Raw genomic sequence first — 24,013 nt, forward strand, 5'->3', positions numbered from 1 at the left:
TTTAGAAGAACATGACAAAAGCTGCACTACAAACATTTTCTTTACCAGGATTTAAGGTTGGGCATGTTAGCTGTTGCCTAGGATTAAATTTTGTATCAATAAACTTGTGTTTATTAACTGTAAATAAATCTTTTTTTCCTTGTCACATTTTCTTTTTTAAGCTGACATATAACTGCATAGTAGCTTCAAGCATTGGATTAGAGAGTTGCAGTCACCCTTTTCCACATTACTGAAACACCTGTCTGACACTTCAGTGAAACTTGACTTTATCTTAACTCTATCTTAACTGTTGATGAAGTATCTTTAATAATATGTTGAATGCCAGTAATCTAACAATACATAAATCTTTAAATACATGAGGGACACACTTAAACCAATACAGTCCAATACACCTGCAATGCGATAAATCCTTTAATGAGAGCAACAATTATCAGTCCCTGCTAAAACTGTTCCAGGGTGGTGTTTCTTAATCGTATCCTGGAGGCTAGAAAACACCCCAACGGGAATGGTTTGAGATCAGGTGCTGAGATCAGACATTTAGAAAGATCTAAGACTAAAAGTGTTGCTCCTCCAAATTGAAGAGAAGTAAATGAACAAATTCAATTAGACTGTGTTGAATATTATAAGTCAATTTGAGACATCGGGGCAGATCCAGAATATGCTTTTCCTGCTAAGAAAAATTGATAAATGTAATGTTTTATGTACACTGTTGATGTAAATACTATGGTTATTGTCTTGTTTGTATGGGATGTAGTTTGGTGAGTTGATACAGTATCAGCATCATCAAGACAGATGTATCTGCATAAAGTATTCTATAATTTGTATGTGTTTTCATGACATTATTTAACATAATTTTAGAGAGGTTTGAAGAGATAGGGGTCTAAAGAAAACTGCTGTGAGTCTAGAAGTCAGAAACTGGTCCTCAGCTGCAGTTATTAGAGTTTATTGCCGTGGATAACCTTGGCAGATGAATATGTGGGTGTTTGTTTGTGCCCAAGATGAGAGAGACAGACAGAGAGAGAGAGAGAGAGAGAGATAATTATGTGACAGCCGGAAATGACTCAGCTAGACTCAGCTAGTCTGAAGGAAAAGACACATCATGTAAGCTTAAATTCATACATTATCTAATCAGACTATTAAAAATGTGTGACGAACTAAAAAAAATATATTGGATCTGATCTTCTGATCAAAATTTAGTTTTATGTGTAAGAACTACAACAATTTTGTTCATAGTTTTACTTTTCTCAAGTCTATATTCAGAGTACACTTATGTTATTACCAAAAGAAACAATGGAAAGATGTTTCAAGCTGTCGAGGTTAGAGTAAAGCTGGATTCATTGCCAATGCAAAGGGTTAACAGAAGTTCCACTGTAGGTGCTTTTGCCAGATGTTTTAACCCTCTGGAGTCTTGGGCTATTTTGTCAATTTCTGAATCCCTTTCATGTCTTTTCATGTCTTTGTGATCATTTTGTGTCTTTTTTGGTAATTTGTGTCTTTTTTGGTAATTTTGTGTCTTTTTTGGTCATTTGTGTCTTTTTTTGGTAATTTTGTGTCTTTTTTGGTAATTTTGTGTCTTTTTTTTTGTCATTTTGTGTCTTCTGTGGGTTTTTTTGGTCTTTCTGTCCTCTCATTTTGTGTATTTTTTGGTCATTTTGTTTCTTTTTTTGAACATTTTGTGTCTTTTTTTAGTCCTTTAGTCCAACATAAAATGTGTTTTTGTATCTTTTTTTTACTTTCAAAACACTATCATGCACAATAAAGAATTTTAAATATTGCAAATGTGAACAAAGGTTGCAAATATAACATACAAGAGGGTTACATTCTGTCATTTTATACTAAATCTATTTGAGCTTGTCTCCAGTTTTACTTGGTATATCATCATCAAACTGAAACTGGCCTCATGGAGTTTACAGCCAGAACTTTAGAGGTAAATTTACAGTAGGGCTCCACGCTGCTTTGTTTTCTAGTCTGGATGTCATGAAGAAGTCTGGATTTGGTGGTTTTGCAGACTCCAGAGGGTTAAATTTAATTTTACCGTTTGGTTTCACCTCAGCACTCTGGACATGATAAATCTGTAGTCACAGTACAAAGAAATCTATCATTCATCATTCATATAACATTTTTTACCCAGTCCAGAAATCAGCTGCCTTTTCCTTACTGGCACAAAGACCTGGCAGCACATCAGCCCCACCCTCATCCACCTCCACCTGCTCCCCATCAGATCTCGGGACACAGGTCTGCTCCATCCCCTCCACCAGACTGCAGACTTTTGGTAACAGAGGTTTCAGTGCTACAGCCCCCAGACTCTGCAACTCTCAGACATCAGAACTGCCTCATCCCTGGACACTTTCAAAAGACTCCTTAAGCCATAACAACCCAGACCTGTTTATCCTTGAAAGAAATATGGGGGATATACCACAGACCTAGTGGACCACATAGAACACATTTATGATGTTTTTGAAAAAAGGCTACCCCTAAATGTCAAAGATCTGTGATGTGACATATATGTCACATTGGGCGTTTATGGTATTTATTTTTACGATATTTCTTATTTTAATATAAATATATTAAAATTGTGACAATAATAGTGCTGTTTAACAACAAATTATTTTTCAGATTTGTTTTTAAATAACAAACTAATAATAAATCAATACTAAAACAAATAACAAATCCTAATAGGGTCAAATGGATAACCCTAACCCTAATACAGGACACCCGATTAACGGATTAGAATGTGTTAAATTTTTCACATTTCTGTTTCCAGTCACAGCCACATTTTGGAGAAGTCACTTCTTGTCACAGTCACATGACCACCACACCAGGGTGTTGAGTATGTGTTGTTTAGGGACTTAATGGATTAAGGTGAAGCATAAAGCTGAATATGGGAGATTCCAGAACATTTAAAGTGTTTGTTACACCTGTGTCACCATGAGTTCTTATGGGTTAATACCACCTGTTCATCACGGCCTTCCACCTTAAATAACTCCTGACAAATCGTAATTTTTGTCTTTTTAACTTATTTGCGCATGTTTAGCAGTTGCAAATGCTCTTAGGGTAAAGAAAAATGTGTGCCTCACCCTCTGTCATCCTCCACTTGTACCCCTACAGAGGTGAACTTGGATGGGTCTTCTGGATCTGGAATCTCCTCTGGTCCATCCACCTACAGGAGACCAACAGGATAAATCCCTAATATAACCTAGTACTACAAATTAACACTACAAATACACATATGAACACAGAATACAGACTCAACACACTGCAAAAAAGGGGTGTATAAAAACAAGATAAAAACACTAAATCTGAGGGAAATGATCTTGCTGCATGGACAGATCATTTCACTTAACAAGATTTCTTGAATTAAGATTATTAAATGGAGAAATAAGCATGTTGAACGCTTAAAATAAGAAATTCATTCTTAATACAAGATAAATTAAAGCTGCAAGCAGCGATGAACTGGTCCGAGCAGAGTGACCTGACAATTATTTGTTTCTTACCAAGATAAAAAAAAAGCTTTAGATTTAGAAGTGTTAGATAATTTATCTTGTTTTAAGAGTTCATTTCTTATTTTAAGCGTTCAACATGCTTATTATTTCTAGATCTTAATTCTTAAGTCTTAATTTAAGAAATCTTGTCAAGTGAAATCATCTGTCCATGCAGCAAGATCATTTCCCTCAGATTTAATGTTTTTATCTTGTTTTAAGACACACCTTTTTTGCAGTGCATAATGTGTAGGAAGCTTAAGATCATTATGTCCTCTGGCCTCCTCCTCAACATCTCTCTGCCTCCACTGTGGTCTCACACATACCTGGATACCTATGGAGAGACATTTGCCCTTCCTGAACGCTTCTTTCCTGTATAAATCCCGGTGATCTTCAACAGCTGGTCCTCTGGTCAGGATGGAGGGGATGGGAGTGTTGACTGTCATGGTGCTGTTATTGACATGCTGGCTGGCTGGCCCATGGACCTACATGACATAAAGCATATTCTAAGTAAAATATTTATGAAAAAATGAAAATGTATATCACATACAATTACCAAATTATTGATTTGGAACCCTGATAATAATAATGAAATAATAATGATCAACTTTAGAATTGTAGAAATAATTTGGAATTATTTTCATAGAAGAGGTAAGCATATCACTCATACATGTACAACATTAAATTGGGGTGGGGGGTGCATGCATGACCTTGTGTCTGTGTAAAGCAGGACTAATATTCAACTACAAATGGTGGGGCAAAGCCTATAACAAATAACCGACACGGATATTACAACAATAATACTTAACAACACACATTAAACCAAATCATCAATTACAGATTAAAATCGTCTGTAAAATCATTGCAAACTCTTCATTCCCAAAATTGCAAAACGTTATTGGTGCACTGTAAAACCCAACTTGTTGTTTCAACTTAAATATTTGAGTGTCCATGCTGCAAAATAATTTTATGTCAAGACAACAAAGACAACGGAGATAACTCAAATGAATCTTGCTATTTGACTCAATATTTTAAGTTAAAATGACTTTTTGCACAAATCTTTGTTATATTGAAAACGAAAAAATAGTTATAATAACAAACAACCAACATTGGGTTTTACAGTGGGGTTATTACAAAGTTACAAGCTGTTAACTGCACAAAGCAAATGTTGATTTGTACACAAACAATAACAAGCACTGACCTGAGCATTAGCAGCTTCTATGGCAGCTGTCAGGGCCTTCATGCTGTCAATGCTTTCTGTTGAGTTACTGAGCCCAGACTGGATGGTCATGTCACCTCTGGGTCCCTCCTCCTCCATGTATGCATCCTGGTTGGTTTTAGAGAACATGTAACATTGTTTTCAAGATGAAGTGTTAATATGACCACTTGTAGCTGGCATCAGAGTCAATGCCTTCCTTAATTCATTCATTTAAGTTATTTCTTTATTTGAGTTAAAATACAATATTAACTTTTGATAAAATATTATTTTATTATTTATTATTGTTTGCTTGCATTCCGGTGTGTGTGTCCTTTGTTTCTGGAACAAGAATTGTTTGTTTTGTAGCATGCTGCTCATGTTCAAGTAAAGCTATCCATGTCACTGCAATACAGATAGATTCATGCAATCTGGCTTAAGGTATCTATTTATGTTCCTCTGTGTTGTTTTTTGCTGCGTTTTTGCATTTTCAGGCAGTTTTCTGAACAGCTTTTCAAAAATTAGGTTTTAAAATCTGGAAAAAATAATGTCATATTCTTTATCTGATAGACTTTGAAAGAGTGAATGTGCTGATAATACCATTTGATTCCTAGCATAGTTTCATTTCTGGTGTTCTTACTGAGTGTTAGAGGCTAAATGCAATATTTGGTAAACGTGATCAGCTACCCAACCTAATGCTTCCCCTCTTATTTCAGCTTACCTTGTTATTAAATGTATTTTATCCATCAAAAAAGGCCCTTCTGAAATAAAGCTACAATGTGGATGCATTATTCAGCAGAGACAGACCTATATTTAATTACCTGCCAAAATCTGGATCTGCTCTTTTCTCAGACCAGGTGAGTATTAAATGTATGAACTGTCCATTAAAAACAGCCAAATATGAGCTGGTAAAATTATTTGACTCCTAGATATCCAGAGACAAAGTTATGAGGTGCATACATATTTTGGCAATACTGCCAAATGACTTGGAGTAATCTGCATGCCCCTGTTATTTCAGCCAAAATGTATGCTACATGTATGAAATTCACATTGTCCAATCAAAACAGCTTTAATTATCAGCTGGTTAAATTATTTGACTTCTGGATATCCAGATAGTATAAATTTCCACAGTAAAACAGGAGTGATTACACAATTATGAAAAATGATTTGACATGTTGGTAATAATAACTTTTAATATGAATTTCAAACTTTCAGATTGGCTGTAGCATCTGTTGAAGGTGGTATGACCATAGCTGTGTAAAAATCCATGGGGGGATGAAGAGTACCTCGGCCCTTATAATAATATTTATTTCCAATCTATTTTGTATTTTATTCATCAGGGCCCGAGCACCGACTGCAAGGGTCGGTGATGAGCACCACTTGTGTGGGTTTCACACATTAAAAATGATCATAAATAATTATCAATTATATGAAATGATATAGACTAGATTGACTAGATAGACTTGATTTAGTTACCTCGAGTTGGGCCACCACTTTGTAAAACAGAGAAAAGATTCACCTTAATCAGTCACATACAGTTACCAAATTATCAATTTGGAACCCTGATAATAATAATAATTAACTTTATAACTGTAACCAAATTACCATATTAATATTTAGTAATGGTAGAAATAATTTGGAATTATTTTCATAGAAGAGGTTAGCATATCACTTATACATGTACAACATTAAATGGACAGCATGTGTATTCCAAAAAGTATTTATTCTAAAAAGCAAAGTAAAACAAACAAATAATTTAAGCAGACTATTTTCAAGTGTATGAGAGAGGTAGTGTGTGTGTGTGTGTGTGTGTGTGTGTGTGTGTGTGTGCGTGTGTGTGTGTGTGTGTGTGTGTGTGTGTGTGTGTTGGGGGGTGCATGCATGACATTGTGTCTGTGTAAAACAGGACTAATATTCAACTACAAATGGTGTGGCAAAGCCTAATACAAATAACCGACACAGATATTACAACAATAATACTTAACAACACACATTAAACCAAATCATCAATTACAGATTAAAATCGTTTGCTTAGCCTTTTGCTTGTTGCTATCTCAGTCTATGCCCAGTACATTACCAGTCCATAAATGGGAATGATGGTGAAGAAAGGTGCAGGAAAAGGCTGAAGACTTGTTTTTTTATGGGGTCTATCAGTCCTCAGTTGGGTTGCAGACAGGTCGCTGCTGTCTTCCAAGTTAAGTTACGTGCTGCAAACACACTCTGTTGAATTTAAAGCAGTTCAGAGACCTTCTGTCGTGGTATCTGGGCTGATTGCTGTTGTAGCAAATTTTGTGCTCATCAAAATCTTGAGAGCAGTCGGGGAGAGGGTAACCCGCTGGCTGCAGACACTCTTTTCTCTGAAGGGAGTTCTCAGCAGGAGGCCCCAAGCCTGTCCTTTGGGGTCTGTGTGTCCCAAGCCAGATGCTGAAGAAAGAGAGAAGCCCTCTCCTCTCAGTAGGGGAGAGGCTGGAGTAGAGAGAGAATGAAGGAATGCGAGTTTGGGGTTATAAGCAGGAGACCCCGTGTGGTGTCAGAGGTCTTTCAGACCAATGAGGTTATCACAGCTCTGTAGGGGCCATAAAATGCAAGGCATCATGGGAACTGAGTTTGCTGGCTGTTTCCTTGCCAGAGGACAAAGGGGACTGAGACACCATTTATAGAGGCTGAGATGAGAAATGCTGTTGCTGTTCCATACAAGTCAGTTCAACATGCACAAATGAACAAAGTCTGTCCATGTGTGTTGTGTTCCCAATAAAAGGATCCTATTAGAATTGAAGGAGTTATTATTTTTGCAGCAAAAATAAATGTGGCTTTTTGGAGGCTTTATTATAAGTTGTGAAATCATCAAGCATCAGGTCTGGTCTGGTGAAAATTTTGATATTTTTGAGTTCTCGCAAATGGGCGTGGCAAAATCCCTCAGTTGCGTGCCCTACAATGTTTAAACGGAGTGGAACCCAATGGTCAGCTTTCATGTAGACCAATGAAATTTGGTAGGCAGATGTAACATGCAGAGAAGCACCAAAAAGCCTCTTGGACCAATACCCTAAAACCAACAGGAAGTCACCCATATTGACTTGAATGTCAATTTTTGGCGAATATGGTGTTTCGCCATAAAGAAGGAAGTTGTTATAACTTAAGCATTTATTATCCAATTTGTCCCAAATTTCTCATGCGTGATGAGAGTCCAACCCTGAACACATCCACATGTCAATATTGACACAAAGTTATAGCGCGTGAGATGTTAATGATGGTTCATTGTGAAGATTGTGTGTTTTCAGGATATCAGCTTACATTGTCCAATCTGCCTCAAAGTCCAGACCTGGACACACCACAATACATCAATACTGAGCACAGTCATAGCCTACCCTTTAAAATTACCCTTCTTTGGTGTCAGCGCTCTTTGCTTTAACTGATGTTTTGTAAGAAAGTCATCATTTGTGTGTTTCTGGGTAGTTTACCTGTGCTGGTTTCCTTTGGAAAGGACAGGTTTTGTTAAGTGTCTTGGTGCAGATGTAGTACCTACAGAGTTGTGGAGGTGTTCTTTGCTGTCTAAATAACCTGAACTACAAGGGGAAACTCTTTCCTTTTTAAAGTGTGCCCTTCCATATGTGCTGAGTGTGAATAAGCTCTGTGGTAGCTTCACCCTTACACCTAATGTACATTTACAAACAGGCGTGTAATGTTCTGTAAGTACAAGAGGGACAGATTGTGGTAATAGATAGACTTGTACAGTACCTGTGCAGACTCTGTGCTGCTCTGGGCTGTGATGGAGATGTATGGCTTGGAGGCTGTGGAACAGGTGGACGTTCTGGGTGGTACTGGTGGAGGAGTTTTCTTATAGGTGGTGATGCAAGAAGAAACTGTAAGGGAGGGCATTAAGAAGGTGTTATAAATTGTTTAGTTTAAACATTGTATACAGAACAACTGAATCCCAAACAAACCGTGATCCTTATTCCTTAGTTAGTTCTCATGAACATTTAACTATTTAGCTTTATTGGTGTGACTCTGCTCATGTGATGCTCTGAATTATGAAATCTTATCAGTTGTGCTGGTCATCCCTGAGCACCCAAACTCTTCTGGCAGCCTGACATACATTTAATAAACATTAACACATGTTCAAAACATTTGACATTCACATACAAGTAAATACTGATTGGATGATTATTTGAAGAATGCAAGAATACAGGAATAGCAGAAAGCAGAAATCATGCTCATCTTAAGTGTATAAAGAAATGGGAGACTGATTCATCCAACTTAATACAATTTTGTATAGTTTACAGCATGGGATATCAAAATATTTACATGCTTAGAGGCACCAGAGCATTGTTGGAGATATTCAACGATGTAGAAACATTTTCAAGACCATCCATTATCCTTAACCGCTTATCCAAACTCAGGTCAGGTCGCCAGACTATTGCAGGGCAGACGCATAGGGACAGACAACCATGCACGCTCTCATTCACTCCTATGGGCAATTCAGAGTCACCAATTAAACTTAAGGTGCATGTTTTTGGACTGTTGGAGGAAGCCGGAGGACCCAGTGAAAATCCACACTGACACAGGGAGATCATGTTAACTCCCTCTTACTGTGAGTTACAGTTTTTCTCAGTGGCTTTGGTGCATTCCTCACATCAGTATTAACATTTGCACAACAGTTAGTTCAACCTCAACAACATTTAGTAATTTGTGCTCATCATAGTAGCAGTTCCTCATTCCTTACAACACATTACAAATACTTTTGGACATGCATCAAGTGCTTTCACTACAACTCTCTGCTGTTTTATAACATTATCATATCTTATGTCAGTAAAAATGAACTATACTTGTGAATGCTGAATAGTCATTCCATATAAAACTAATAGTCCTCATTTCATTGCTTGAGTCATTACATACAAAAATGTTGAACTAGTTGTCAAAATCTGTCAAGCAAATTTTATACTTTTTTTTTTCTCTTTCATCTTTTTTATTTATTTATTTTTTTTGCTGAAAATGTCTCCGGAATTGAATAATTTCTCTCAGGTGAACCTCTTCTTTCACTGGTGAGAAGGGCTGTGTGAAGCATTAGTTGAACCAATGATAAGCCACTTCTCTACAATCACTCAGAGCTGAATCCATAAACCATAAACACTTTACAACATATATGAACCAAGCAGGACATAGAGTGGACCATTTCTACAACACTATGACACTGGACTGTCACAGCTTTACCTAAAGAGACTTTATGTTGCACAATGCTGTAAACACATAGAATTGAAAAGAGCATATACAGTAAAAATGTGAAACATACATATTCAGTGTGTTGTACTCAGTTACCTCATTAAATTCAGTAATGTGTAACTTAACTGTAGTTTTCAAATGGCTGTGTAAATAGTGTATTTTGCTGTCTGGAGCATTTTCAGGTAGCGTCACCAAGATCTGACTTTTTAGCATTGAAAACATTTCCAGAGTAAACTGTCATAATGAAAACATGACAGAAACATTTGACTATCTCGTTCATAAACATGGTGTCAGGACTTTTCATCTTGATGACACTTTCATTGACATGAATACTTGCTTTTGAGGAATGAACTATGATCCATTTAGAGCAAGTGACATGCTGTTACAGGTTATCAACTAGGTTTTGCAGTTTGTACTAATTGTTTTGAGAAATGCATTAACTGTTGTGAAAATGTAAAGAGCGAGAAATGCACCAAAGCGACTGAGAAAATTATACATATTGAGGACACGGTTGATAGGACATTTTAACACATAAGCTGACCAACTATGATAAATCTGATTTCACGTAAAAAATAAAAAAAATAAAAACTTTGCTAAAGTATTTACACATATATACATGAAGTTGCAAAATCCTTTTGTTTCTCCAGAGATTTAAAAATCAGGATGGTAGAAGTAAGAAATGCTGACCAGAAGCGCCGCTGTTATCATGACTGAACAGGAGCATCGGGTAATGGACCAGAGTTCACCAGCTTCTACCCCTTATACAGTCTATGTTCTACACACATCATGGTTGAAGAAGAGTGGACAAGGGAAGCTAAAAGACAAAAGGAGATTTTAACCGAGCAAGAGACTCGATCTGGCTTTTAGTTGTTGGCAAGAGCTTTGTGAAATAAAAAACTAGCAACACCAAGCTGTGTTGGACGAGTAAGTAAAACATATTTTAGCTAATAGCTAATAGTAGCTATTAGCTAAAATATGTTTTATGGTGTTTGTGTTATTAATTATAAAAAAATAATGTAACCTACAATATTAAACATAAATGTTGCCATTTATAGATGAAAATTAGCTTCAAGCTAACTTTTGTACAATGCATCAGTACCTTGATGTGTGCCTTTGTTAGCTATTGTTTCAACCCTAAACAGGCCAATAAAGTATTCATAACAAATGCATGTGTCATGTACCTACACATCCTCTTGCGCTACAGCTGTCAGACTGTTAGGTGTCATTTTGGTAGAAGTATTGCAAAAATAGCAGTTTAGTCGTTTTACCAATTGCAATATAAAGCATAGTTATCATAAAGAATTTCCAAAGATCCAAGTACCTTAATTTACCTAACTAAGCACATTTCATTATAACAAATGTTCCTTCAGCAAATACAAGCTACAAATAATTAAACTTTTTCATCAATTCAAATACACTGGTGCCAACCCTTATGTTTGCTTGATTTTTGGTGTGTCCCACCTAGAGAAAAAATGCACCAAACACCACTGCCAACAACCTTACCTTGGTTTCAGCACAGAGGCTCTAGGCTCGAGCCAAGGTCAAATTAGATTAAAGATATTAAATGCCATGAAGACATATGAAAAGACACAGGGGTAAGGATATCCCCTACTTAGCTCTGGAAAAGCTAGTAAATATTTCTGTAAAACTTGAGTGAAAGCCTTGTTGGATCACTGTTGCTATGAAACTGGAGTCTGTCTTCTGCAGGCCCACTGGTGGAGCTGTCACTAAGCAAGCACAGGGCCCATTTCTTTTTTATCCCATGCTGCAGTGGAACACAGTAATTTCATTTTATCCATATCTGCATTTTTAGACAATCTGAAGCCTTGCTTCCTATTTAGTCAGTAGCTCCAGAAAAAAAAAAAAATATAGACTTGAAATAACATATATTCATGCTTGTGTGTTCATAAATACCATGCAGCCTGAAGAAGGATTAAACCACCTTGTTAACTACGCATCTAGCTGATAATAGCAATGTCCAGCTGGGAAGGAAACAGTAAGAAAAACAAACACAGTTTCTCACTCCCTTCAGTCACTTCTGAACAGAGCAAATGTCAAACTCTCTAACCCCTTCTGTTAAGAATGAACTCGTTCTCTAATGCTGTACTACGAGGTTTTTTGCCACGCTAGTGGTACGGCCACGGAGATGATGTTGGTCAGTTCATAACATTGGTCCAGAAGAAACTTTCTCAAAAACCATTGGATAGAATGCCATGAAATTTGTTTAGACATTCATGCATCAAATTCAGAATGCGTGTCGATTTTTGCAAACTGCGCAACAGCGAAATAGAGCTCTCTGATAGCCACAAGTGCAAACTCAAATCCTTTAACGTCCTGCATCCCAAGACACCATTCCCGGCAATCTGCCCACAGAGTGCTATCCTCTTCACATCAGCTGTCTCCACATGGAGCGACAGCGACAATAATCCAGGTTGTCTAACCCTGCTTCAGATTCGTCAGGAACAGAATCAGATTCAGAATCAGAATTACTTTAATTATCCCCAGGGGGAAATTACTTTCGTTAGAGAGACTCCAGTGCAAATATAATATATATATAAATATATATAATATTCCAAAGCGTAAAAAGAAGGAGATGCAATAAATGAAATAAAAATAAAGAACTAAAACAAATATACAATTTGTATATAAAGTATATACAATATACAACACAATATCATATATACAGATCAAAGAGTGCTCCTCTGCAGGGCCTGTGCGTCATGGAGAGGGTGGGAGACATTGTGGATTATGGAGCTTGGACATCCTCCTCTCTGACACGGCTCCACAGCTCCACCCCCACAACATCACTGGCCTTTTTGATCAGTTTATTGAGTCTGTTAGAGTCAACGACCCTCAGGCCGCTTCCCCAATACACCACAGCAAAGAAGAACGCGCTGGCCACAACAGAGGTCTTCAGGTTAGGTAGTACAGGATGCATAGTGGATAGTGGATTGTGGAGGTGAGGAGTAGATAGGAGGTCCGTAAGGAGGTGGAGTAGGGGGAGTGAGAGTGGCAGCAGTTGGGGGCAGGCAGGCAGCAGCAGAGTCATGAGGGGCAGCAGCCGCAGTGTCAAACCTGTTGCAAAACAGGTTCACAGCCCTCTTATCCACTCTACCAGTCTTTTTAAAGCCTCTGATGGTTCTCATGCCATGTTTTTGCTCCAGCTTCCTCTAGTAGTTGTTCTTGGCCTCCTTCGTTTTCAGTTTGAGTACCCCCTGTATTCTCCTCACATTGTCGTGGTTGCCATTTCTGACCGCTTTCTTCTTGTCTTTCATAATGGCCTAAATGTCTTTGGTGATCCCGGGTTTATTATTAGCGTAGCAGGTGACAGTCCTAGCTGGGACATTGCAGTCCACACAGAAGTTTATATAGTCATTGATGTACTCTGTGAGCCCATCAATGTCCTCTCAGTGTGACCTACAGAGTGCAGGCCAGTCGGCCACCTCAAAGCATCTTGCAGGGCCTCATAAGCCTCCTCTGACCACCTCCTTACAACGTCAGACATGATGTCCCCATGGCTCCCAGTCGAAGTAAAATTCGTACTTAATTTCAATGTGGCCTCTTGCGTGAGGAATACTGATCTTGTCCCCTTCCAGCCTATCATTTGGTATTGTGTCAAGTTTTCACATTGTTAAATCCCATCGAATTGATTGTTTGATGCTTGAAGTCAGAATTCCCACTTCTTACTTCTTCCTCCCCCATCTTCAAAATGTATTCAACTTCAACACATCAGCCATCTTTTGGGGGCACAATCGGTTCTATAAGATCACCACCATTTAATTTGATAACAGCATTGTTGTAGACATCTTTACCAAGGATAACCCTTACCGTACACCAGGTCGCATACTTATTTGTTTTCAGAGGGTTAACCAAGTGCTGCCAGTGCATCAATCAATAACAATTCCTCATTGTGTTCATAGGAAACAGCTGGCATTATGCTTCCTTCAAAATGTGTTTGCTTTTATATTTTTATAGAGACAGAGCGCCACGTGTCATACTCTGAAGATCAGTGCCACAATACACAACCATGGGCTGAAACATTTACAAAATGTCTGTTTCTTGCTAAAACTTAGAAAAATTAGATTTAATCACATCATATGATTAGTTTAACACTCTGTCTACCAGACAGGACAAGTTGGCTGTTAGCAAGCTAATGTTAGCTACTATATGTTGGCAAGCTAAGGCACTTGATACGGCATAGATTTCTGAATCCACACTGTACTACACACACACACACAACTTAAATCATGGCAAACATACAGAACTGTAGTTAGTCTAAAACTGTCTTTGGATATACTTGGTGACAAAACGACTGCATACGTAAGATAATAACATACTATATCCACTTCGTCCTCTTGAAAATTCAATGTTGTGGTTCCTTAAAATAAAAAAAACGTAGTTATTGTTCTTTACCCTGTTAGTAGAGCATTTTAGACATTTTTCTATCGTTTGCTAACAGACAGAATTGACTAGGAGACTCTTTTATTAAATACAAAGTCAATGGATATAGATGGACTGTTTTCCCCTCTGGTGGGGGTGGAGCTTAAGTGTGCTTTGTCTCTACAAAACAGGCTTGGTGTACTGTCATCATTGGGATCACTTCTTTGTTTATAGTGATAATTCAAACTTGTCATTGCACACATCTATCTCCCAACTCCTCCAATCTCTGTCTCTGAAAAATTAAGACACAAACTTTGAGTGTTGGCTGTAAGGCAGCCTAAGGACTAAACATGTATTATGAGAATAATTCTCATAGAGGGAGGTTTTTCACCCTATGAATTTAAATTTGCAGGGAGAAAAGCCTTCTCCTCCTGGTCTCTGTTAAACGAATCTTCCACAGTGGTGAACCCGTCTCCTCTCCCCCTGCTCATCTCCACACAGAGCTGACTTGTCGTAATTCAAGAGTTTCAGCAGAATATTCAGGGTGCTTTTGGACAGGGTCAGGTCAGCTCTTCACTTGATTTTTGATGCATCAGCAGAATGATAAAGGTTCACTGCGGGCTTGTTTTGAAAAAGGGGGTCTTTAGCTTCTTGCTGTTGAAAGTCAGCTTCTTTGACTGACATAAAATGTGTTGAAAATCTGCTTGGTTGCTTAATTGTACGTCGAAAGGACAGGTTCCGATTTTTTCGAGTTGTCTTATAGCGGAATCATTTTCCATCTCAAAGTTTCTTTCCAGATGTTATAAGTTTTACTGAATATGTGAAAAAAGTTCTATAAATAAAGAGCTATGCAAAGTAGTGTGATCATCAGATGACAAGTAGCACTTATTAAATAATTTGATAAAACAGAAACACCTTTCAGGTCTTTTACATGATCTCCAGGGCACCAATGGAAATACCCTAAATTTGCGATTGGCCTGGACAAGCTCACTAAGGAAAATCCAACAAAGTTTGAGTGTAAATTCTGACATTAAAAATAAAAATAAAAAATTTTGCTGCCCGATTGGTGGGGTTCACCAACAATCTGAAAATTAGTGTTGGTGACCCACAATATAGAGACATTCACTACAGGCTGCTGCCCCTTTAAGAACCAAACAGGAGACGTATCTTGTAGCTTTGTGGGCTAGTTAGTGTGTGTTAGAGAGTTGTGAACTGTGCTGAGTGAAATGCCAGAGCTGTAACCTTACTGTTATTGTTCTAAGTGAGAGTAAACAGAATCACCTCAAGTCCCTCAGTCTTGTCTGTTACATGCTCCCACATTGGTGACCCCAAACGTGGACAGCAATCATGCTACCCAGCAACACAAACAACAGTGTTGGAGCCACCACTCCAGCAATCAGCTGTGCTAACAGTGAGGCTGCTGTTAGTGCTAGCATCTATGCTGCGACAATCAAGTTACCCGACTTCTGGCAGCACAGCCCTCAGCCGTGGATTCAGCACATCGAAGCCCAATTCGAGCTGAGAGTCATGAGACAGGACGTTACAAAGTACTTCTATCTGGTGGCAGCACTGAAAGCTCCGACGACAGCCCAGGCGATGGGGTTGGTGGAAGCTCCACCGGCTGTGGGCAAGTACCACACACTAAAAACGTTCCTTTGGAAATTTTTCAAGCTGTCGGAGATCGAGAAGGCAGTCCTTTTCACCATCCTGCGACAGCTTCCTGCGCCCATGCTCACCTAGCTGGCAAGCTCCCCTCTCTCCTTCACCAAAGACTACCACTGGCTCGCACACTGGCTGCTGAGGAAGACAGGATTTTCCTTGCCAACCGGTAGCAGTTTGTTCATGCTCTGCCTCCAGCCCATACCTGCCCAGATGAGGCAAGCACGGCGGCCGTGGTGTCTGCCCGCCGGCAATGTGAAAACTTATTACCACAAGTTAGGTTTAGAGCCAAGGCTGCCCTGCAATTTCAACGTCCAGGAAAACATCAAAGCCAGCACTCGTTAGCAGTTGTGAATGCTGGCAGGAAGCTGTTGTTTATCACGGACGCCTTGACTGTCCGGCAGCTGCTGGTCCATTCTGGCGCTCAAAGTTGTTAAGTCCAGTTTGGTATAAACAATAAAAACACCAGAGAGTTTAAGTGTACTGTATGTGCTCTTTTCTTAATACTTCCAGTGCACCTTCACAACAGGTTTGTGTAACCCCGAAGCCCCAACAATAGTTAGGGCCACGGGGCAATCGCACCGAGCACTGGTCCCATACAGCAATAGCTGTAGGGACCAGTGCCCCGAGCACTACTGTTATACTGTGGATTTCTTCTTCTTCCCCTTCCGGACGCAATTTCGTCCTGCTACTAGTCCTACAACTTGAAGAGTTGCAGGACAAATTATATATCAAAATGTGCGGTTTGATCGGGATCGGTGTGCTATTACTTTTCTCTACAGAATACGAAAACCTGCCCAAAATTTTTGCATTGAAATGAATGGGACGGCCGAAAAAAAATGTTCAAAAAAGAACAATAACTGGAGATTTTTAAACGTCTACTTCTCCGGCATAATTTCACCTAGAGACTCCATTTAAACTTTAAACAGTAGACACAAGTCTTGTGTATCGGTGTATTAATCCACATTTCGATAGGTCATATCGTTTTTTATCAATCCCTGTTCAATGAACATGATCATTTTTGGAGAAATTCTGAGATTATAATGGGTGTGTATTGCACAGAATGTTCGTGTCACAGTGTGTGACATCATCGCCAGAGTGTAGAGGGAGAGAAAAAATTGTCAAAAAATAAATTTGAAAACTGCACTCCAGGCTACAAATTCCACTCTACAGAAATAATTTATACATAGAAACGCAGGAAAATGTGTCTTCTCCCTCACAATCCTCTGGTAAAGCTGTCAGAGTTATAGTTTGGGCGTAGGACACACAGATGAGCCACCAACGCGCACCAACAGCCTCATTGGCTCCCATAGTAAAAACGCAGGAAGATTTCTGAAAAAGGTCTCTCTTGTACTGGGGTGGTCATCAACGACTCTCTGTGTTCCGCCCTGTGCTGTTAGCATGCGTTGCATCTCTCCACCACCAGACAGACTGTCAGGCTCTTGCTCTGCACTTGACAATACCTTGATGGCCACTGTGGAGGTTGTTCAAGATTTCTAGTCACATGCACTATGGAACAACGATTCTTTGACCCCTCAGAAGCAGCTCTCCTGCCAGCGTGAGTGACTCTCTCTCTCGGGCCAGTATGCACCCAGCTCTGGAGGTAGAGCATGTTTCTCTGGCCACCCTGTCTTGCTGTACATCCTGAGTTTTACACAAACCGGGTCAGCTCTCTGTTTTTCTTGAATTTCCTTAAATCTTGCTTCTGTGGCTGGGAAGCTTTGGAAAAAAGCATCTACAAACACTTTGACTTCAGCCTTATTGTCTTTTTTCTCCTTTGTGAGTGTCTATCGCACAGGAGCTCTTGACAAAGTGTCTGTTGCTACCAGTTTCTTGCCTGGCACATGTAATATGTCGAACATGAACTTAGTCTCAGTCTGAATTTCAGCACTCTGGAAGGGACTTCATCTAACACTTTTGTGCTGAGAAGTAGAACCAAAAACTTATAGTCTGTCTCTAGCTTGAACTTCAGTCCCAGGAGATAAGGTGTGAGCCGTTCACATGCCCAGGTAGCTGCCAAAGCCTCCTTCTCGATTTGTACATAATGTTTTTCGGCCTCTGACAGGCCTCTTGAGATGAACATGATGGGTCTCCATGTTCCATCTGTGTGCTGCTGGCTGAGGACGGATCCCAGGCCACAGGAAGAGGCATCTACTGATACAAAGGTCTCTGCTGCAGTTGAGTATGGCGCTAACACTCGTGGTGAACTTCGTTCCATGTTCAGTCTCTGAAATGCCTCTTTTTGTGGTATTCCCAAGCACCACTTATTCTTCTCACTGAGCAGATCTGTAAAAACTTCCTAAGATAATTAGCCATTCCCATCACTCTCCTCACACCCTCAACTCCGTCTGGATCAGCCATCTCTATGATAGCCCTGACTTTCCCTGGTTCAAGTTTAACTCCATCTACTGTGATGCAGTTGCCCACAAAATTGATACTGTTTTTCAGGAACTCACATTTTTCATTCAGAGTGAGCTATTCTTCCTTCAGCCTCCTCAGCACCTGGTGTAGTCTTTCATTGTGTTGCTGTCACGTCTTCTCCATACACAACTATGTCATCAGCATGACACACCACTCCGTCGCGCCCTTCAAGGATTTGCGACATACAGCACTGGAAGTGTTCAGGGGCTGATGAAATCCCAAATGGCAGGCGATTGAATGCGTATTGCCCGAATGGGGTGATGAATGTCGTGAGGGTCCGGCTCTCCTCTGACAACAGGTTCTGCCAGAAACCTTAGGCTGCGTCTAGCTTTGTGAACACCTTCGCCCCAGCCAGCATTGCTAGTGTGTGGTCGACCGCTGGGAAAATGTGTCTCTCTCTCCGCACCCACTTGTTCAGATGTGTGAGGTCCACACAACCAGATCTTTCCTGGGTGAGCCTTCGGCGCCACAACCTTGCCAGCGCACCAGGGTGTATGCCGGGTCACTTTCAAAATCATCCCCATGTCCTCCAGCCTTTTCAGTTCTGCTTGCACCTTGTCTCTCAGTGGTAGAGACACATGACATGGGGATGACAGGGCATAGGGGATAGCATCAAGCTCCAGCTCAATTTTGTAGGACTCCTTTAATTCTCCTAAGCCTGAAAACACTGATGAATACTCAGCTTTCAAATCAACTTCTTGAACATCCTCTTATCTGTCTGTGATTTCCTGGTCCTTACAGTACCTTATGTGGCAGTTGCAGTTGCTTTCCCCATTCGAGTTCAACATGTCAATCCATTCATCCTCCTCTGCAGAGAACATTTCTCCTAAGAAGGCAAAATCAAGCTTTTCCTCTTTCACCATCTGTGATGTCATTGACTCTACCAGTTGACCTTCAATTCTTTGAAGGTGTCCCTTTTTTCGGCACCTTCTACACTCCATCCAGAGATGTTTCCTTAAAAGTCCACACCTGCTGCATTCAAAGGTTTTTTATGTCCGTTTATTCTTTATCTGCTTTCCGCCCTCTGCTTTTTGCGTATTGTTTCCACTTGTCCGGTTGTTTGTTCTGTACCATGTAACACTGGCTGCTGTTTTTTCACCTCGACATTCTGCCTCACTGTTGTGAGGGCTTTTACTAACGTCAGGTCAGGATCCAGCTGTAGGCTCTCTGAAAGCTTAGCATCTCTGATGCCGACCACGATTCAGTCCCTTATCAACTGTTCCCTCAGGGCCCCGAATTCACAATGTTCTGCCAGAGTGTGCACTGCTGTTATGAATGACTCGACGCTCTCAGCGTGCTCTTTCGAAGATTACCTTTGACTTGTTGACACAATGTCTCGTGAACGCCTCTGTGACGACTTCGTATGACCCCTTCTGTTTGTCAGTGAGCGGCAATACCTTTAGGATATCTTCGGCCTCATCCCCGATTGCATACATGAATGTATTCACCTGAAACTCTTGCAGCTGTTTATCAAGGCGCGACGCCATCCTGTAGCGTACAAATCGTTTCAGTCATCTCGGCCATCCATTCACAATGTGAGAAGTCGAACTTGACCGGCAGCGCTAACTGTGAAGCTAACTGCGGCTCCGCTCCTTCGCCGTCCATCTTCGTTCTTTCTCTATGCTTTCTTCTTTCTTTCTTTCTTTCTTTCTTTCTTCCTTCCACTTCACTTGTGACACCATGTCAGGTTTAAGTCCAGTTTGGTACAAACAATGAAAACACCGGAGAGTTTAATTGTACTCAACAGGCTCTTAAAACTTCAGGTGCACCAACACAACAGGTCCGCATAACGATTGAAGCCCCCATAAGAGTTCCCTGTTAACGTGCCTGCATCAGCCGTGCACACCATGGTGGACACGGCCCCCCGAAACATGCTTGCTTCAGGAGATTTGTAATGCCCTTTGGCCTCTAGGGGGTATCGCAGACATTCCAGCAGCAAATGGACTCTGTGTTGTGGGACATGTCGTTATGTTATTCTCTATAAATACTGATTGTTTCTTATACTCTGGAGTAGTGTGCAGGGACTCTTTGACAGCAATGAAGCCAAGCCACACCCTCCAAAAATATCATAACAGTTATGAGCCCATAAGAATGGACAAGTAGGGGTCTGCTCCACCTGCTTGCAAGTTGAGAAGGTTGTTATCAGCCCATTCAATGGCGACACGCAGAAAACAAACTTGTTCTGTTTGGTTAAGGGGCTGCAGTTTCACAAGGATTGCGCTACAAAACCACTTCTCCAAGGTAGGGGATAAAACATTGTGGTGAGGCATTATAAATTTAATTTAAAAAGTCAAATACATGCATGTAAATGCTGTAAGTGTTATGTAGGTCATGAAACACAAGGATGTTAACTGATGTTACTTAAAATAACACAGTATACTATTGCTTTGACATGGGACACGAACCCGGTTTACTGTACTTCCCCCCTTCACTTTCACAGTATGTCAACTCACTTCCGCCGTGCTTCGTTCATAATTACTATAGCCGGTAGAGGAAGGTGCAAAACAACACACATTGATACAGCTGCCTGAGATGAAAACGACCTACTGGCCTCACCAGCAGGAGGCGCAGGCCCCTTCTCACCCATTCTTATGGGCTGATAACCAATGAACACCCATTCAACCATCTGATAACATTCAGCTCGGGTGGTAAATCAACACTGGGGTTTCGATATTCCTCACAATTCGTCCAGTTGCCCGTTGGTGGGTTAATCTAACCACAGAAATAAATATTGAAATTTACACTTAGGTGCCTATGTATTATGTGCACCTAGCTAAACCTTTAGTTGGCTCTAATTGATGTAATTAGATGGACCAACTGTTAGAAATATCATTCAGTAAAATGCAGTTCAACAGCAGCACAAATTTCTGACATTAACACTTTGATAAAGGGAGGATATACTGCAGAGCTGTTGGATAAAACTAGACTGCATTGGTTGGAATTGGATATAAACAAATCAAAACAAAACTGAGTGTATGAATATAATTATTAAAACAGTAAATACTTTTGACCTCTATGCTTCTGTCTGCCATTCCTCAATGGAGTAAGTCTGCTGTTAAAGAGAGGGTGTAACATGGAGTTGAATATCTCTTTTTTTTTTTTTAATGACCACAACAATGTTATATGGCTGATATCAAGTGTGACCTTAGCAGCTGAATAGAAAACACAGAGCGGGCTGGTGGGAAAGTTGGATGTGTGAGGAAGCACATAAAGCGGAGATTATTAAATGGTTTTACACAGCCTGCTCTGCTTCTCAACTCAAACTGACCTCATTTAATTTGCATTTACTATTGAAACCACAGAATCGGCTATTCTCACTCTTTTTTATTTTCACTCTTTTCTCTTCATTTTTTTCTCTGTGGTGAACTCATGTATTTTGTTTTCTTTCCTGATTTGTTTTTTCAGATTTTTTTATAGTGGTCTTTGATCCTTCTTTTACCTACTATATGTCCCTATACAGTTTGCTGCTCTTCATTCATTCTGTCTTTAATACCTTAGCATGTCACACAATTGTACACAGAATTGGGGTGGGGAGCAGTATATTTTTAGAGGAAGATAGATAGCAGGTCAACAGTAGATGCCACATAGAAGCTACATACACCTTCTGAAAGCTTGGAAGCTGAAGATTATTTTGAGAAGCTCGGTGCTGTGTGGAAAGTTGTTATAGTCATACATTTTTAATAAGTTTTAATTAGTCAATAATCAAATCTATAAAGGTGTTCAAGGGTTTAGAACATCTTTGTATGACTATGAAGTCAAGTCAAGTCAAAAGTTGTTGCAGCAATTTCTGGGTTGATACCATTTGTACTTTTGGTGTTAAACTTTTTTTATATCAAGAATGGACATAAATGGTCACAAATTCCTACAGAATACCACACACTACAACCTTGAGGAATACCATAGAAAAAGCCATGCTGTGATTTGGTTTCAAATGCTTTTGGAGATTTCTGTGTTTCTGGTGATTGGATGATGAGCACTTCTGTTCTCTGAACTGCTGAGAAACCGACTTACTTTCAATGTACCTCAGAAAGCTATATCACCTGAATTCTTTAGGTCTCTGGTTTGTGGTTGTGAAGTTTCCTGAGGCTGTGATTATACTCTGTGAGATCTCAGCAACTCATTTTATATTGCAAATTCATGTTTCAAGAAATGCACTCACTGCAGTGACATGCTTCTATGCGGATTGACATGAAAAGGATTGGGCTCATTACATAATGTAAGCATGTATGTAAAGAGAAGACTTGTGGGTACCAGTAGACCCCATTGTCATTCAGATATCTTGAGGTGAGAGGTCAGAGGGCTGCTTTGAAAATTGTCATGTCCATTTTTTCATCACTACAAAAATGGCATAACTTTGAAGCGTTATTACACAACAAGACATCTGCAAAAGTTCGCTACAGCCTCTAAAAGAAAAAAATGTCTGAACAAGTCAAGGAGTTAACCCTTTTTCAGGCAAAGAACCATATTTGGTAACTTGAGCGGACATCTATAACAGGTCTCCTGGCTCTCTGTGAGCTCATAGAACCACATGGGTTTCTACATCACACATAGTGACACTGTGGCATCTGACCAATCAGTAAATCATACAAGATTCAAGCTTTCCTTTATTATCATTGTATTAAAAAAGTATACAACTAAATTTACGTCTGCTTCTCATATATAAGGTGCTTTAAAAAAGACATTCAGACACTACGCATAAGTAATAAGTAGTCTAAAAAGATAATTAATAGTTTAAAGGTAAAAGATAAAGAGGTGATGGATGCAAATTATGTGTTATTGTCTATTTAGGGTTACTATAATAAATATAATAATAATAATGACTCAATTGACCTCGATTTGCAATATAAAAATGAAACATTTTTGCAAAAAGTCCTCCAATAACACTTTTCAATTTCCAGGAGTGCCCTATAAAGGGTTAACCACAATCATCATTATGCTTCAGCTGTTGCAGAGATTTCTTCTGTGTTAATTTTAATTTCATTTTCTCCTTTACTATGGAGGAAAACCAAACTGTCAAAACAACCCATTGTGGGCTTTATATGGGCTTGTGGGCCAAACTACTTTCTGGCTGGCAGTATAGTTACAAGGCCAGCAGAGACTAAAAATATGGCAAATTGTTATTTTTACAATTTGTTTTTTCTACGCATTAAACTAACAAGCTATATGACGTGTTAATAAGTGAGTTTAGACTACTGGTAGGTGGTTTTTATTCCTCTTTGAGAGAGCCCTGCTAGCCTGTCCCACTATAACCTAGCCAGCTGCTTTGTATGGCCTAGCATGGCCCTGACATGGCCTAGCCCCTCAGTATTTGACCGAGCTCAAATCCACACCCCTGCCAGAACACTGAGATCCTCCAGTCAGCTGCTACTGGCCGCCCCTAAAACCAGATTTAAAACCAAAGGGGACCGTGCCTTTGTGGCTCTGGAATAACCTGCCCTGGCACATCCCATCTGCAGGATCTTTTAAGGTTTTTAAATCCTCCTTAAAAACACACTTTTTCTCCCTGGCTTTTAATCAAGTTTAAGTGGACATCTTGCAAAAACAAAATGTTATTACATTTTTAAAATCTTAATGTATTTTGTTATATTTTTATTTATTTTATTCTATTGTTGCACTGTGTTTATGTATTTTAGTATTTTAGTTTTTACCGAATTTCCTGCAA

At 39.6% G+C, this 24,013-nt stretch overlaps 1 protein-coding gene across 2 annotated transcripts in view; it reads right to left on the reverse strand.

The window, feature by feature from the left end:
• Nucleotides 1-24,013, reverse strand: part of LOC131980842 (disks large-associated protein 1-like) — a 161,578-nt gene that overhangs the window by 25,808 nt on the left and 111,757 nt on the right. For both annotated transcript variants that reach the window (XM_059345151.1, XM_059345150.1), the window contains exons 7-10: nucleotides 8,410-8,534; nucleotides 4,681-4,806; nucleotides 3,806-3,964; nucleotides 3,078-3,160 (exon numbers count right to left, since the gene is read on the reverse strand). In XM_059345151.1, the coding sequence (XP_059201134.1) occupies nucleotides 3,078-3,160; nucleotides 3,806-3,964; nucleotides 4,681-4,806; nucleotides 8,410-8,534 (493 nt within the window). The remainder of the gene's footprint in view (nucleotides 1-3,077; nucleotides 3,161-3,805; nucleotides 3,965-4,680; nucleotides 4,807-8,409; nucleotides 8,535-24,013) is intronic.

This window comes from Centropristis striata, chromosome 11 (genome assembly GCF_030273125.1).
Source record: "Centropristis striata isolate RG_2023a ecotype Rhode Island chromosome 11, C.striata_1.0, whole genome shotgun sequence".
Lineage (NCBI taxonomy): Eukaryota > Metazoa > Chordata > Actinopteri > Perciformes > Serranidae > Centropristis > Centropristis striata.